The sequence below is a fragment of the Monodon monoceros genome, unplaced genomic scaffold (genome assembly GCF_005190385.1).
Source record: "Monodon monoceros isolate NGI ecotype Baffin Bay Population unplaced genomic scaffold, NGI_Narwhal_1 Super_Scaffold_12, whole genome shotgun sequence".
NCBI classification, from domain to species: domain Eukaryota; kingdom Metazoa; phylum Chordata; class Mammalia; order Artiodactyla; family Monodontidae; genus Monodon; species Monodon monoceros.
The window spans coordinates 76,477,999-76,494,238 of NW_021703768.1; the positions used below are offsets into that span (position 1 = coordinate 76,477,999).

The 16,240-nt window shown below is 33.3% G+C and overlaps 1 protein-coding gene across 1 annotated transcript in view; it reads left to right on the forward strand.

Moving 5' to 3' along the window:
• The window catches only part of SLF1 (SMC5-SMC6 complex localization factor 1), a 58,558-nt gene that overhangs the window by 21,121 nt on the left and 21,197 nt on the right, over positions 1–16,240 (forward strand). The window contains exons 6-14 of the mRNA XM_029217327.1: positions 276–419; positions 4,923–5,069; positions 5,928–6,068; positions 7,136–7,258; positions 8,904–8,957; positions 9,955–10,113; positions 10,934–11,097; positions 15,314–15,445; positions 16,065–16,230. Coding sequence (XP_029073160.1) covers positions 276–419; positions 4,923–5,069; positions 5,928–6,068; positions 7,136–7,258; positions 8,904–8,957; positions 9,955–10,113; positions 10,934–11,097; positions 15,314–15,445; positions 16,065–16,230 — 1,230 coding nt within the window. The remainder of the gene's footprint in view (positions 1–275; positions 420–4,922; positions 5,070–5,927; positions 6,069–7,135; positions 7,259–8,903; positions 8,958–9,954; positions 10,114–10,933; positions 11,098–15,313; positions 15,446–16,064; positions 16,231–16,240) is intronic.

Genomic DNA, 16,240 nt, shown 5'->3' on the forward strand with positions numbered 1-16,240 from the left:
ACTAGACCAACAGAGCATTAGCTTTCCTTGAGATACATTATTTTATTATTTGGGACCTTCGTTGTAATGATTTTTTTTTTCCCTTCAAGGAACTTACTACTGTTTAATAACCTTTGATTTAGAAGAGTGCATTTTTTTTTTAGAAGAGTGTATTCTTGTACCTACTTGTTTGACTACCAAAATATTTTGCAATTATAAAGTTGGATACCATAAAGAGTACATAATGTTGAAATCATACTTAACTGATTGCCTAAACCATTTTTACATACATACAGAAAGAAATTCAGAATGATGAAGATTCCCAAACCAGTTCTGTTTGGAATAACCACAGCAATCAAGAAAAAAACAAAGATTTCAGGAAAGATATGGGATTTCTTGAAATGAAAGGTGCCTTAAAAGAGATCATGTGCAGAACCCAGGTAACACTTTATACTCTAAAAAAATCTTACATTTCTGATTTTTCTTACAAAATTTGTGAGAGGCATTATTTGGTGGAAATAACAATGATTTTGGAATCACAGAGCTGGTATTTGAACCCAGCTCTGATTTACAGTCTATAATTTGAACATATTGGGATATTGTCCATGTCTCTATTTTGAGGCTCTTATTGAAATAATATATATGTGCATATGGAAATTCACAGTTCCTAATACATAGTGTGTTCTCAACAGATGGTAATTACTTAAAACAACTCGGTATGTTGAATGTAACGTGTGTCTTACAAAGGATTCATCAATATATGTATTTATATTCATGGTCTAAAGTCAAGTATTTTACTGCATATAGATCAAGTTTTTTTAAATGGCACAAGTGAATTCCAGTATGATTAAATATGGAAAACAAAAAAAACATGAAGGACTCTGAACTTAGAGCAATGAAAAGTACGTTAAGAAAGCATATTTGTGGCTCTCAACTAAAATTTTTCAGTTAGTAGGAGCAACCAAAAAAGACATTATTAGTTCTACCCTAGAAGACCTAATGTTCAGTTATGTTCAGTTTCATACTGTTTTTTATAAAATAGACTCTCTAATTGGTTTACCAAATCATTAGCCTAGTAATTATTATTACTTAATCTAAACTAAAATATTTTTAAATATGAGTAGAAAGAAATTAAAATTTGTTTTTACTGCATTTGTCAAATTTTACAAAGAGAATTCTAGGAACAATTTGGAACTTCTTCAACTGAGCAGTACCTTACAAAATCATATATGGAGACTGTAAATAAAACTTTCCAAGAGATTAAAATATTTTTGTGATTTTCTCTAGCTTTTTCAAAATGCAGTTGATATTTATGTGACTTAGATGATTTTCTATGATTATGTGTACATGATCTTAATTAGAGGCTTTTGAGTTCATATGTCTGTTGAAATATGCATTATAAGCCACAGTATAACATTTTTTACATAAAGGATGTAAAATAATGGAGTTATTAAATTAGTTTTATTTAACATGAAAAAAATGGAGATTTTATGAAAGATAGGGTAATTATTAAAATACATCTGTAAACATCTTGAGTTTTAGAACTCAAGAGGTTGTATATAAAATGCTTCAATCAAAAGATAGAGTAGCTGAATGCATACAAAAACAAAACCCATATATATGCTGCCAAAAAGAGACTCACTTCAGATTTAATGACATACACAGATAAAGTGAGGGAATGGGAAAAGGTATTCCATGCAAATTGAAATCAAAAGAAAGCCAGTGTAGCAACAGTTACATCACACAAAATAGACTTTAAAGATTGTTATGAGACAAAGGGGAGGACATTATATAATGATCAAGGGATCAATCCAAGAAGAAGATAAAACAATTGTAAATGTATATGCACCCAACATAGGACCACCTAAATACATAAAGCAAATATTAACAAACAAAAGGGAGAACTTGACAGTAATATCAATACAATAATAGTAGGGGACTTTAACACCCCACCTACATCAACAGAAAGATCATCCAGACAGAAAATCAATATGGAAACACTAGCTTTAAATAACACATTAAACCAAATGGACTTAATAGATATGTGTATATAGAGCATTTTGTCAAATATACCACAGCTGACCTCAAATATATACCACAGCTAACATCATATTCAATGGGAAAAAGCTGAAAGCATTTCCTCTAAGATCAGGAACAAAACAAGGATGCCCACTCTCACTGCTTTTATTGAACACAGTATTGGAAGTCCTAACCATGGCAATCAGAGAAGAAAAAGAAAAGGAATCCAAATTGAAAAGGAAGATGTAAAATTGTCACTGTTTGCAGATGACATGATACTGTACATAGAATATCCTAAAGATGCCATCAACAAACTGCTAGAGCTCAGTAATGAATTCTGTAAAGTTGCAGGATAAAAAATTAATATACAGAAATCTGCATGTCTATGCACTAACAACTATCAGAAAGAGTAATTAAGGAAACAATCCCATTTACCATTGCATCAAAAAGAATAAAATACCTGGGAGTAAACCTACCTAAGGAGGTAAAAATCAGATGCTCAGAAAACTATAAGACACTGATGAAAGAAACTGAAGCCAACACAAACAAATGGGAAGATATCCCATGTTCATGGGTTGGAAGAATTAATATTGTTAAAAATGACCATACTAACCAAGGCAATCTACAGATTCAGTGCCATCCTATCAAAATACCAAGGGCATTTTTCACAGAAATAAATAATTTTGAAATTTGAATGGAAACACAAAAGAGCCCGAATAGCCAAAACACTCTTGAGAAAGAAGAACAGAGCCAAAGGAATCATGCTCCCTGACTTTGGACGATACTACATCTGACTATACTACAAAGCTACAGTAATCAAAACAGTATGGTACTGGCACAAAAATGGACACATAGATGATTGGAACAGAGTAGAGAGCCCAGAAGTAAGTCCACACAGTTATGCTCAATGAATCTACAACAAAGGAGACAAGAATATGGAATGGTGAAGACAGTCTCTTCAACAAGTGATGCTGGAAAGACTGGACAGTTAAATATGAAACAATGAGATTAGAACATTTCCTCACATTATGTCCAAAAATAAACTCAAAATATATAAAAGACTTAAATGTAAGCCCTGAAACCATAAAACTCCCAGAAGAGAATATAGGTATAACACTCTTTGACATAAATTGTCACAGTATTTTTTTTGAATCTGTATCTTAAAGCACAGGAAATAAAAGCAAAAATAAATAAATGATACCTGATTAGACTTAAAAGCCTTCACAAAGCAAAGTAAACCATCGACAAAATGAAAAGACAGCCTACTGAATGAGAGAAAATATTTGCTAATGATATGACCAATAAGGGGTTAATAGCCAAAATATATAAATAGGTCATACATCTCAACACCAAAAAAACAACCCAATTAAAAAATGGGCAGAAGACCTGAAAAGACATTTTTCTAAAGAAGGCATACAGATGGCCAGCAGGTATACGAAAAGCTGCTCAACATCGTTAATCATCAGAGAAATGCAAATTAAATCCACAATGTGATATCACTTCACATCTGTCAGAATGGCTATCATGAAAAAAAACAGAAATAACAAATATTGGTGAGGATGTAGAGAAAACGGAAACCTCATACACTGTTTGTTGATGGGAGTATAAATTGGTGCACCCACTGTGGAAAATGGTATGGCAGTTTCTAAAAAATAAAAAACGAAACTAAAAGTAGAACTACCATATGACCCAGCAATTTCATTCCTGGGTACATATCAGAAAAAAAGGAAAACACTAGTTTCAAAATATCCAAGCATACCAATGTTTATAGCAGCATTATTTACAATTACCATGGTATGGAAGCAACCTAAGTGTCCATCAACAAATGAATGGATAAAGAAGATGGGAGATCTGTATAGACATATAGTTATAGTGGAATACTACTCAGCCATAAAAAATGAAATTTTGCCATTTGCAACAACATGGATGGACTTGGAGGTATACTAAGTGGAATAAGTCAAAAAGAGAAAGATAAATACAGTATGATATAATTTATATGTGGAATCTAAAAAATAAAACAAACTACTGAATATTACATAATTAAAATGGACTTACAGATATGGAGAACAAACTAGTGGTTACCAGTGGGGAGAGGGAATAGCTGGAAGGGGGCAATATAGGGGTAGGGGACTAAGAGGTATAAGTTATTAGGCATAAAATAAGCTACAAGGATATATTGTACAACACAGGAAATATAGCCAGTATTTTATAATAACTATAAGTTGAGTATAACCTTGAAAAATTGTGAATCATTACATTGTATACCTGTAACTTATATAATATTGTACATCAACTACATCTAAATTTTAAAAAAAAGTGAAAAGAATACATCTGTAAACATCTTGAGTTCCTTTTAGAACTCAGGAGAATGTATATCAAATTCAGGTCACAATTTCTATTTTTTTTAATTTCTTAGTGTAAAGAATAAACAATATGGTTTGCAATACTTCTTATTCATTTTAATGTTATTATACCTATTTCCTATACAAAGATTTTCTGAGATGTTTCATTTGATATGCCTAATAATGGCAAGACTCTATTTGATGTAGAGCCTAAATTGTTTTCACAAACATTTGGAAAAATAAAAGAAAATAATGAAGATAACCAAATCTGTTTTGACTAATCATACGACAAATTTTGTAAAAGGCAGAGATTCCAGGAAAGAGTAAGTTAACAAAATACCTAAATTAAATGTGTTTGTAAACACAGTATATACTTTAAGAACTAAAAATATTTATTTTTCTGTTTCATCTTAGTATAACTAAAATGTAATATAATTCATAATGCTCTTTACTGTATTTAATCTCATGTGTATGTTTCATAAAACCTACATTCCTGAGGGTTTTTTTGTTGTGACTTGCATTGGTTGTGTTGAGGCTATGGCTAATCCATAGTCTAACTAAAGTATTTTTATAAACATGCAGAAAGAAGTGAAAAATCATGATGAAGATGTTAATATTAGTTCTATTTTAACTGAACATCACAGAAAAGAAAAATACAGAGATTCTAGTAAAGATTTGAAATTTGTTAAAATGAGAAATGCCTTAGGAAGGCACACATATGGAAATCAGGTAAGACCTTCCAAATTAAAAGTAATTTATTTATATTTTACACTCTTTTCTAATAATGCCAGTTATGAAGTTGTTTCTTCTGAATTATGTATATGTTATATGTGTTTATAAAGCATTTGTGTATAATTTTTGAAAGAGTACAAAAATGAGTGCTGTGTACCTACCAGCTAGGTTAAGAAATAGAGCATTACCAGCTTTTTAAGATTCTGCTGTGTCATTTCCAAACTGCATCCCTTTTTCTTCCTCTTACCCATGATAGGTAACCTCTGTTTTGGAATTTGTTTTAATATTTTCTTATTTTTCATTATAGTTTTACCACCTACATATGTATCCCTACCAATACATTGTTTAGTTTTGCCTGTTAATGAACTTTTCTAGTTTGTGGTATTTATAATCTTCTGTGACTTGCTTTTTTGCAGGTGTATATGTTTCATTGTTTCACAGTTATACCTTTTATCCATTTTACTATTGATAAATATTTTGGTGTCTTTTTACTGGTTTGTTTTTGATGGATTGATTGGTTTTTGTAACTGTGAGCATTTCTGCCATGAATAGTATGAACCTTTTCTTACATTACTTTTGGTGCACATGTTCAAGAGTTCCTCTAGCTTAGGATATATCCCTAAGAGAATTCTAGGTTATAAGGACTGTGCATGTTCAAGTCTACTAGATAATGAACAACTGTTTTCCAAAATATTTTACTAATGTATACCCACTCCAACAGTGAATGAGATTTTGTATTGTATATAACTTTTTTTTTAATGTGTCATAATTCAGACTCGTCTTGAATTTATATGGATTTTGTAACATACATCATTCATGTTTACATTTGTTTAATTGTGGTCTAAATATGTTTAGAAGGGAATTAAGAAAAAGGATGAAGATATTCAAAGGAATTATACTTTGAGGAAAAAACACAAAAGAGAGAAAGAAAGAGATTCCAGGAAGGACAATGAACATGACAAAAGTACCTTAAGAAAGCACATTTATAGACATCAGGTAAAACTTTGTAAGCTAAGCTGAAAAAAAACAAAAAACAGTTTTAATTTCTTTTGGCTCTTCCCTAATATCACCTACACATATAATCTGATTTTTGTGATTGCGTGCTGTGTTAAATATAACTTGTACATCTTATGAAAAGAATCTTCTTGATTTGATCTGGTGTAATATTCATAATTAATGTTATAATTAGCTTTGGTTCACAATGAAAATATTTTTACATGTGTACAGAAAGAATTTGAGTTAATAATCAGGATATTCAAATATATTTTATTTTGCCTGACTAAAACAAAAAAGAAAAGAAAGGTTCTGACAAAAGAGGCTAAAATTCTTAAAATGAAAAATACACGTGTATGTAGTTTGGCTAATACATTCTAATCTAAATAATCTAAATTTTAGGGGTTTTTTTTTTTTTTTTTTCTTTTTTTTTTCGCGATACGCGGGCCTCTCACCGCCGTGGCCTCTCCCGTTGCAGAACACAGGCTCCGGATGCGCAGGCTCAGCGGCCATGGCTCACAGGCCCAGCCGCTCCGCGGCATGTGGGATCCTCCTGGACCAGGGCACGAACCCGTGTCCCCTGCAACAGCAGGCAGACTCTCAACCATTGCACCACCAGGGGAGCCCAAAAGCTTGTCTTTTAAACAGGATCCTTCTTGTGTTAATTTTTCTAGAGTATAACTTTATTTTACAGTCTAGACAGCGTGTTTATATGTATTCAGAAGGATCTTCAGAAGAATGATAAAGGTAAATAATTATGTTTTGTGGGAACATGGCAACCAAAAAACAAAACAAGGGAGAGAGAGAGGTTCCAGGAAAGGTTTGGAACAGGTTAAAATAAAAAGTACTTAAGAAAGTGCACATGTAAATATCAGGTAAAACTTTGCAATTAAAACATTTGGTTTTTAATTTTTTAAATTTCAATCTGTAATCTTTATGTAATGTAATTGTAAGGATCTTTGCTGTAGTTAACACTGCATGAATGTGTTCTTGTGTTGTCTATTGTGATACTTAGCATTTGTGTTGACACTCTTTAGTACATTGTGTAAAGTACTTTTTTGCGTATACAGAAAGAAATGAAGAATTCTGTTTTTGCTGATCATGCCAAAGAATCAAAAACCAAGGATATCAGGACAGATGTGGATATTGCTGACATAAAAAATGCCTTAAGGAAACACATATACAGAGCTCAGGTAGAACTTGACATACTAAAAATTTTGTATAGTTTTCTCTCATTCTGTAGTGTAACCAAGTATAATAATAATAATGAGTCATTTTATTATTATGTTTAATATATCTTAAAATAATTTTATTCATTAATTTTTGTTAATAGTAATTATTGTCTGTGGACATTTAGTAAATTGCTGAATTCTCTGCCATTTATACCTCAGTGATATCACGGATAAGTTATGTGTTTTATAAACTGCTGTAACTTGTTGCTTGTTAACCTGCTATTGGAGAATGAGGGCTAGAGGATCCCCATTTCTGTTGTCCTTGTTCAGCCTCAGTCTGAGAAAGGCTTTGAGGCTCCCTGGGTTTTGGGGAAGGGCTTTTTCAGTGTTCTTGCCCTGCCTCAAGTAATAGGGGATGATCTGGGATCACCATCTCTTCCTGCCTCTCTCTGGGGGTAAAGGATTTTTTTCCTATTTCCTTATCCAGCAGGTTATGGGGTTTGCATGTGTGCCCTGAGGGTAACCACATTTGCTACCCTTCCCACAGCAGCTGCTGTTCAAGTCTCAGCCTCCACCACTAGGGAGACTTTCTTTGGTCTCCCACCCTGTCTCTTTTCGTTTGCATGAGCACCCAGTGAGGTCTGTGGAGAAAATCACACCATTGAGTGCAAACTCCCTGCATTTTGTTGATTCCCAGGGGTTCCGTTTTCTCATGCTGGCCCACACTTGGCCTTTAGTAAGTGGTGAAAAATTTAAGCTGAAATCTTACCCACTGTAGTGGAGTCCTCCTATTCCTGCTAAACTCTCTCAGATAAATCGGTGCTCATGTCCCATGTCCTTGGAGGCCCTTCTCTTTCTTCATATCTCTGTTTAGTTTGTTGCACTAAGACCTCTGCTGTCCCAAGGGTTCAGGTGAAGTTATCATTTCGTAGATTTTCCATTTTTATTGTTCGTAATGTGGGAAGGCCTCTCTTTTCAGCTTTCTATATCCTAAGTGGAAGCCAAGCCTCTATCATTGTTTTAATTTGTATTTCTTCTGTTAGTAGCAAGTTTGAGCATATTTTATGCCTTCACTTGCCATTTGTGTATTTCTTCCTCTGCCAACTGCTTGTTGGTACTCTTTTCTCTATTTTTTCAGTAGGTTGTTTTATACCACTGCTTCTAGAACTCTTTATATAATCAGGATATTATCTCTTGTTATGTTTGCAAATATTTCTCCAGTATAATCTTTTAAACAAATACAAACTTACAGGTATTTTACAATAGAGGAAGATTTTACATGTGATTATATACAAAACATGACTAAATTTTTTCTCCTATGGAGTTTTATACAAAAGTCCAGAGGAGCATTTTATAAGTGCTCTCTCCATTTATATTTCTAATTATTAAAATACTAAGGACAATGGTCTTCAAAGTAAATATGACTTTACCTTTTACATTATTTTAATTTAGAAGGGGAAAATAGAGACTGTTCATAGTCATGAGAGTGCCATTACCCTAAAATGATGGAGGTTCCTAGTTAAACATGAGAATCAGATCAATTATATCTATTAATGTCTTCCTGAATCTGATTTGTAAGTTTGGCCAAGGTTTTATGCTTTGTAAGCTGAACTGTATTTTTTGACCTAAAAATGTTTAATTTTAATTAATAGTTTCTGTTTTGTAGGCTATAAGATACAGCTGCATTAGAATAGATAAACAACCAGTATACAATGTTGAGGTAAGAAATTTGGAGTAGGGTGCTGATGGGGGCAAAAATAAGCTTTATGTTTTATTATTAGTTGTTTTGATATAAAGGTATGTGTTGTCAGCAAGACAAAGCTTCTTATCAAATTTGAAATGTAGTTTCTCTAATTAGAAGTGAAAAAGAAAAATAGTATTCTATCAAAGCTCCAAAAAAAATTCTATACAGTAATAAAAATTGATAAGAAGAATTAAAAACTTACCTTGTGCTCATCACAGGTGAGTTATGTATCCCTATTCATACATTTCATAGGTTTCATAATTACTACTTTTGATTAAATTTTCAGAGTAATACTTATGAGTATATTATTTTCTTTATATCATTATTCATTCCTTTAAAATTGATTGTTTTAGTCCATGAGTCTTTCAGAGTATTCTTGATTCTCAACTAGGTCAAAGGAGTCACTTTTATTGTTAAAAATATTTTGACCAAGGGGGCTGTATTTTGTGGAACTCTTAAGAGTTATATTAATGTGCATGTTCAGAGTAATTTTATGATACTGTAGCAGTTGTCACTTTTGCAAATATTGATTCTACTTGATGACATCTTAATATATGTAGCATATCTTAATAGGCATAGTTTGCTTATAAGTTTAAAAGAACACCAAAAAATAATTTTGCATCTTAATTAAAACTATGTGTGGTTGTACCTCCAACTGAAGTCTCATTATCAGCCAGACTTTGCAAATGCCTTTTAAAGTTTTCCTTTAGAGGTAGTGTTTCCTCTTACTATTCAAAGTGACAGAGAATAATAAATAAAACAATAATGTATATGTTTTGCAGTGCAATTTTATTGTTGTAAAACGCATTCATACAAATCATTTTTTTGGAACCACATAACAACATAGTGAAGTAGTGAGGGCAGGGATTGTTCATTTTACAGATGAGGAAATTCAGGCTCCTTGCTAATACAAAATTTCATCTCAGAATTTTCCCCTTCTTTTCTTTGAGTCATAGAATCTTTCCTTTCTTAGGTTAAAAACGCTGAATTTCCCAGAGGTGTATTAAATTTAATTGAAAGCCTCATAGAAGGACAGTTTTTTAAAGAAGCAATTGAGGAACTTTCCTCTTTGCAGTCACATTATATCCCTCCTGTTTGCCTTCTTCATGCTCTTCTAGAGAACATTCTACAGGTAAGAGCAGTCTTACGGGTTTTATAGTCTTTCAAAGAATGTTAAACTATGAACACTTTCTCAGTTTTTGTAAGTTTATAGTTTATTTTCTCTCTTCATTATTTCTTTTCCTCATTTTAATAATAAATGCAGTACCTATTTATTACCATTTCTTTTCTGTTTTTAAACTCTATACTAGGTATTACTCTGAGTGTTTTAACTTAATATTTTCTCAGAATTTTTTTCTGTGGCAGTAAAGTATCTAATGTAAAAATCAAATTATAAGGATCTAGAATGTCATTTAGTAAATTACTCATTTAGTACACTGGTAATGATTTTTATTCATAGTATATGTAGACACTGAACTTACTCCTTGTTCCTATTGTGAAAACCAATAGGAACAGCTTTTCAAAGGTAGATTTCTAGTCATATTCTTCATCAAGGTGACAATTTGAAGAAACAACAGGTTTAAGCTATGTCAGACTAATGTTGGTGATAAGTCAGAATGTTACATGTAAAGTTTCTTCAGTTCATTTCAGGTCACATTTGGGAACTCTTTTAATCACACGATAATCATGAGAAGTAAAATGGACATATGATATAGATTAGCCCCAATAGCTAGGATTATCTAATATGTAGGTACATATTTAGAGTGTGCCTCTCTCTCAGTTGCAGTATTTAATTAGCTAAACATCATGCTTCCATCTGTTCTCCTTTGTCCAAACACATATTTTTGCCAAGAAAGTTAGGTCTGGGTTATTATAGTTTTAAACTAAATTACCTGGTAAAACTGTACTTTTAGCTATTGTGTTTTATTTGTTTGTTTATTTTTAAATAATAGGATAACATAGATACATTTTCTGGTCGATACTTTCATATACTGTCAGCTCTTCTTCACCTTCACCCTCCTTGGAAGTCCCCAACCATGTCAAGATATTACTTAGAATTGTTTCAGTGTCCAACTTGTATGAAAGGGGCATGGTCTCTAATAGAAGTGCTTATCAGGTAAGGAATTTCACATGTGAGGATGTTAAATTTCATATAGTTAGTGTTCTGCTATGTATTTTTTAGATACTGATAAAAGAAGTACATTTCTTTTTAGAAAAAATTTTTTTGTGTGTGTAATGTTTGTGTGTTGTATTTATTGCAAAGGCCAAGTCTAAGTTGGTCATGTTTGTCAATCATTTTATTTTTAAAAAATGTTTAATAAATATATGAAATGGCTCACAGGAATGCCAAATCATTATTTATTTTTATTTTATTTTTTAACAAAATAAGTTTGCATATTTTAAAAATTAAGAAAATGAATTTGTTGGATATGAATATCATAAAATTTTGGTTATCAATAGTATAAACATTTGTAACTGTATACAATATCTGTTTTAGTGTTTCTGTTATATTTTTTCAGCTAGAAATTTGAATTTTGAAACTGAACTTAATGTTTCCTAAATATGTCATCTCTTTCATGCCTCTGCACATGCTGTCATCTGCCTAGATCCTTCCTTTGTCTTCCATATGTTAATCTCTTCAGAAATCCCTCCTATTTCTGCTTCTTTCTCTCAAACAGAAGTAATCATTTTTCTATGTCTTCTCTGATAGCTCTCTGTATCTGATAGCCTTCCTTTGTCTGGGAAGTACTTTATTTTTATCCAAATGTTCAGTTTTAGGGCGGTCCATAGTAGTAAGAGAAAGGATACTTGACTAGCCAGGCAAAAGCTAGATCTTTGGTTACCTCTTGGAGATCATAGGGGTTTACCTACCATCTTGGTTGTGTTATATTTGAAGGAGGCTAATCAGCTAGCTAGCATGCATTTACTTATTATTTCAAAAAATGTTATTGAGTAGTTACTGGGAGCCAGGCATTGTGCTATGTTTCAGGGGTAAAAAGATAAAATAACAGTTCCCACACTTTTGAAGGTGTAAACACAATTCTAACACGGTACTGTTCCAACATAGGTGTAGGATGTGAGCATATATGGTTTACATATTTGCCATTCTTCTAATTTACAAATCTGTTTCTTCCTTCGCTGTCATCACCTTTATTTAAAAAGCCTTCATTGCTTCTTATGTAAACTGTTGCAATATCCACTTTATTGATCTTGATCCTACTTTTTCCCTTTATCTTCCAAAGTACACCAGTATGCTCTTTCCAAAGTGGTCTTTTCATTTCCCAGATAAAAGTCCTTCAACACGCATATCACCTGTAGAAAACATTTTAAATTCCTTAGCAAAACATGTAAGACCCTTCATGATTTAGCCCTATGTATGTCTCCATTCTTCATCATTTTCCCAGGCATGCCCAATGACTGAACTATTTTCATTTCTTATCCCTTTGCTCTTATGTTTTATCTGTCTATATAAACCTCCATTCTTGCCACCCTATAAATACCTGGCCTCTCCTAATTGTCCTTTAAAATGCAAGTCAAATGTCACTTCCTATCTCTTGCCCTTTCCTTTGAGTTAAGTTTTTCACTTAAATCAGCCTCTGACTTTTTTTTTAAATTTATTGTGGTAACATTGGTTTGTAATATATTTGTTGCATGTGTACAACATTATATTTCTATTTCTGTATACCTGCAGTGTGCTCATCAGCAAAAATTGAGTTTCCATTTGTCACCATACAGTTGATCCCCTTCTCTCCACCCACCCCCCTGCCCCTTCCCCTCTGGTAACCACTACTCTATTCATATCTGTGTTTGTTTTGGTTTGGTCTGATTTGCTCAATTATTTTGGTCATTTGTTTGTTTTTTATATACCACATGAGTGAAATCGTAGGGTATATGTCTTTCTCAGTCTGACTTGTTTCACTTAACATAATACTCTCAAGATCTATCCATGTTGTCACAAATGGCAAGATTTTTTTCTTTCTTATGTCTGAATAGTATTCTTTTGTGTGTGTGTGTATGTATCACATTGTGATTTATTCATCTGTTGATGGGCACTTAAGATTGTTTCCATATTTTGGCTAGTGTAAATAATGCTGCAATAAACAGAAGAGTACATATATCTTTTCAAATTAGTGTTTTCATATTCTTGGATAAATGCCCAGAAGTGGGATAGCTGGATCTTATGGTAGTCCTGCTCTTAATTTTTTGAGGGATCTCCATACTGTTTTCCATAGTGGCTATACCAGTTTACATTCCCACCAACAGTGTATGCAGCCTCTGACTTTCAGAAGAGTAGATGCTCAGTGTTAAACATCTCCCTCCTCAGTGCTTATAATGTCTGGAACATAATAAGTGCCTTATAAATGCTTGGATGAATTAATTGATGCTACAGGAAATGGAATTCAGGCAGCTTAAAAGTAGACTTTTTAATAAACAGATACCCAGGTTTAATTACAAAATAACTGGGTCTGTTGGGAGTCTCGGGGAAGGTTCCCAGGAAAGTGGTAGGAATACAGATGAGCTGGGCGATACTCGTCTACTTCTGAGTGTATTTTTGTTTTTTGTTTGTTGGTTTGTTTTTGTTTGTTTTTGCGGTACACGGGCCCCTCACTGTTGTGGCCTCTCCCGTTGCGGAGCACAGGCTCCAGACGCGCAGGCCCAGCAGCCATGGCTCACGGGCCCAGCTGCTCCACGGCATGTGGGATCCTCCCAGACCGCGGCACGAACCCGTGTCCCCTGCATCGGCAGGCGGACCCTCAACCACTGCGCCACCAGGGAAGCCCCGTATTTTTGTTTTTATAAATTTATTTATTTATTTTTGGCTGCAGTGGGTCTTCGTTGCTGCACACATGCTTTTTCTCTTGTTGCAGCGAGCGGGGGCTTCTCTTGTTGCAGAGCACAGGCTCTAGGCACGCGGGCTTCAGGAGTTGTGGCACATGAGCTCAGCAGTTCTGGCTCATGGGCTCTAGAGCACTGGCTCAGTAGTTGTGGCACATGGGCTTAGTTGCTCTGCAGCATGTGGAATCTTCCCGGACCTGCGTGGGCAGGCGGATTCTTAACCACTGCACCACCAGGGAAGTCCCTGAGTGTATTTTTGAAATATTTCATAATGTGTGTTTTTAGAAAAACAAGAAAGATACTATGGTATCCATCTCTGGCAGTTTTCAGTTAGACTGAATAACTATATGGTCAAGGAGGATCTTTTAGAACAGATTTGAGTATTAAATGGATTGTTACATTTAATAGCTGTAAGGGCCCTCCTAATCTGCGAGTGTGGTATTCAAAATAGATGGGGAAGATGGAGACAGAGGTACAGAGTTATAAGTACATTGTTGGTATAATTGATAATGAAGTTGGAAGAAAATTGTAATAAATGTTGTTGCCTGGACTATCTCTCTTAGTCCTGGAGTTCTGAGTAATTTTATGTTCTCTTTTAAAAAATACTATAGGGCTTCCCTGGTGGTGCAGTGGTTGAGAGTCCGCCTGCCGATGCAGGGGACATGGGTTTGTGCCCTGGTCTGGGAAGATCCCACCTGCCGTGTAGCGGCTAGGCCCGTGAGCCGTGGCCGCTGAGCCTGCACGTCCAGAGCCTGTGCTCCGCAACGGGAGAGACCACGGCAGTGAGAGGCCTGCATACCGCAAAAAAACAAACAAAAAAATACTATAGAACTGTGCTGTCCAACCCCATAGCCGCTAGCCACATGTGACTATATTTAAATTTAATTAAGATTAAATAATTAAAAATTCAACACCTCAGTTTTGCACAAGCCACATTTCAGGTGTTCAGTAGAACATATCCATCATCATGGAAAGTTCTGTTGGATAGGACTGCTGCAGAAGATGGAAAGAAAATAAATCCTGAATTTTTAAAACTTCAAAAAAAATAGCTCTAAATGACCTTCATTTTACTAAATAATGAAAAATGAAATAATTTTGAGTAAGAGGAGGATTATAGAGAGTATTATAAATTGAAAGTGTAACTGGTCATCTGAATCAAAATGGTTTAATGAAATTCATAGTTATTTTTCTTTTTCAGTGAAATAAAGAATACAAGGGGAGAGTACCAGATGGTTGTTAACCATTAACAATCACTGAAAAATAGAGAAATTAGATCTCTATTATTAGAAAATTAACTGTCATGGGGTATTTGACAGGGTTTAATTTTTAAAGGAAGAAAATATATTATTAATAAAATTTTGTTGAATTTGCTTTATATTTTGTTAGAGCAAGCTTTATTAAAATTCCAATGATTTTCTGAAGAAAGAAATACTTTGCTCACAAATTACTCAATGAGTTGTTGCATGTTATATGATTGTTGGGTTCATGTTTTCCAGGTCTTGCCTTTTCAGTGAAAGTTTTTGTCATCAAATTTCAGAAAATATTATTGGCTCTAAGTTGCTCCACCTGACACTGCTCAAATTTTTCTTTAATTTAGTTAAAAGTGAAGTCCGACATCTGAGTCAAAAGTAAGTTTTAATCACCAAAAAACATTTTTTCTATATATTGTCTTATGTACCATTTTTCTAATTATTTATCTACATATTTCTAAAAAAAAACACCTGTTTTTCTAGTTTCAAGTATATAGATTTATTTTAAAAACATGTCTAGATTCAGTCCTTCAGTAGCTGTAAAGGTTTGTATGCTTTTTTCATGTTTCCTTCACATTTTTATTTTTCACTAACTTACACATTTGGATAGGTAAGACTGTTTTTATTTTTCAGAATTTGTATGTTTTTGAATTCTTTAGTAATTGAATGCTTAAGTAAAAAGCTATACCAGGTTTAATACTGAATCTATAATATCTGTAAGTTCTGCCTATGTTCTAAATCCTGCAGTTGCATTAGTGTGTACTTGTTGATGATTATGTTGAAATGAAGCCATTTAAAAATTTTGTTTATTATAACTAGATATTATAATCCTTATATATTAATAGACTTCTGTATTCAGAAATTGCTAGATTTTTTTTGTTTTATGACAAAATATTATGCCTAATAACCATAATGATCAAATTAGCAGATATTATGACTAATAACTGTAGTGGTCAAATTGGCATAAAGATATACTTTTCATTCATATTTTTATTAGGTTGTATGACTGGTCAGATTCTCAGAGTCTGAAAATAACAGGAAAGGCAGTTCTTCTTGAAATCTTTTGGTCAGGAAGCGAGACATCTGGGCTTTTAACCAAACCAATAAATATGCTTTTGGAGTGGACTATATATTCTCACAAGGAAAAATGCAAGTCTAGTGATGTAAGTAGGA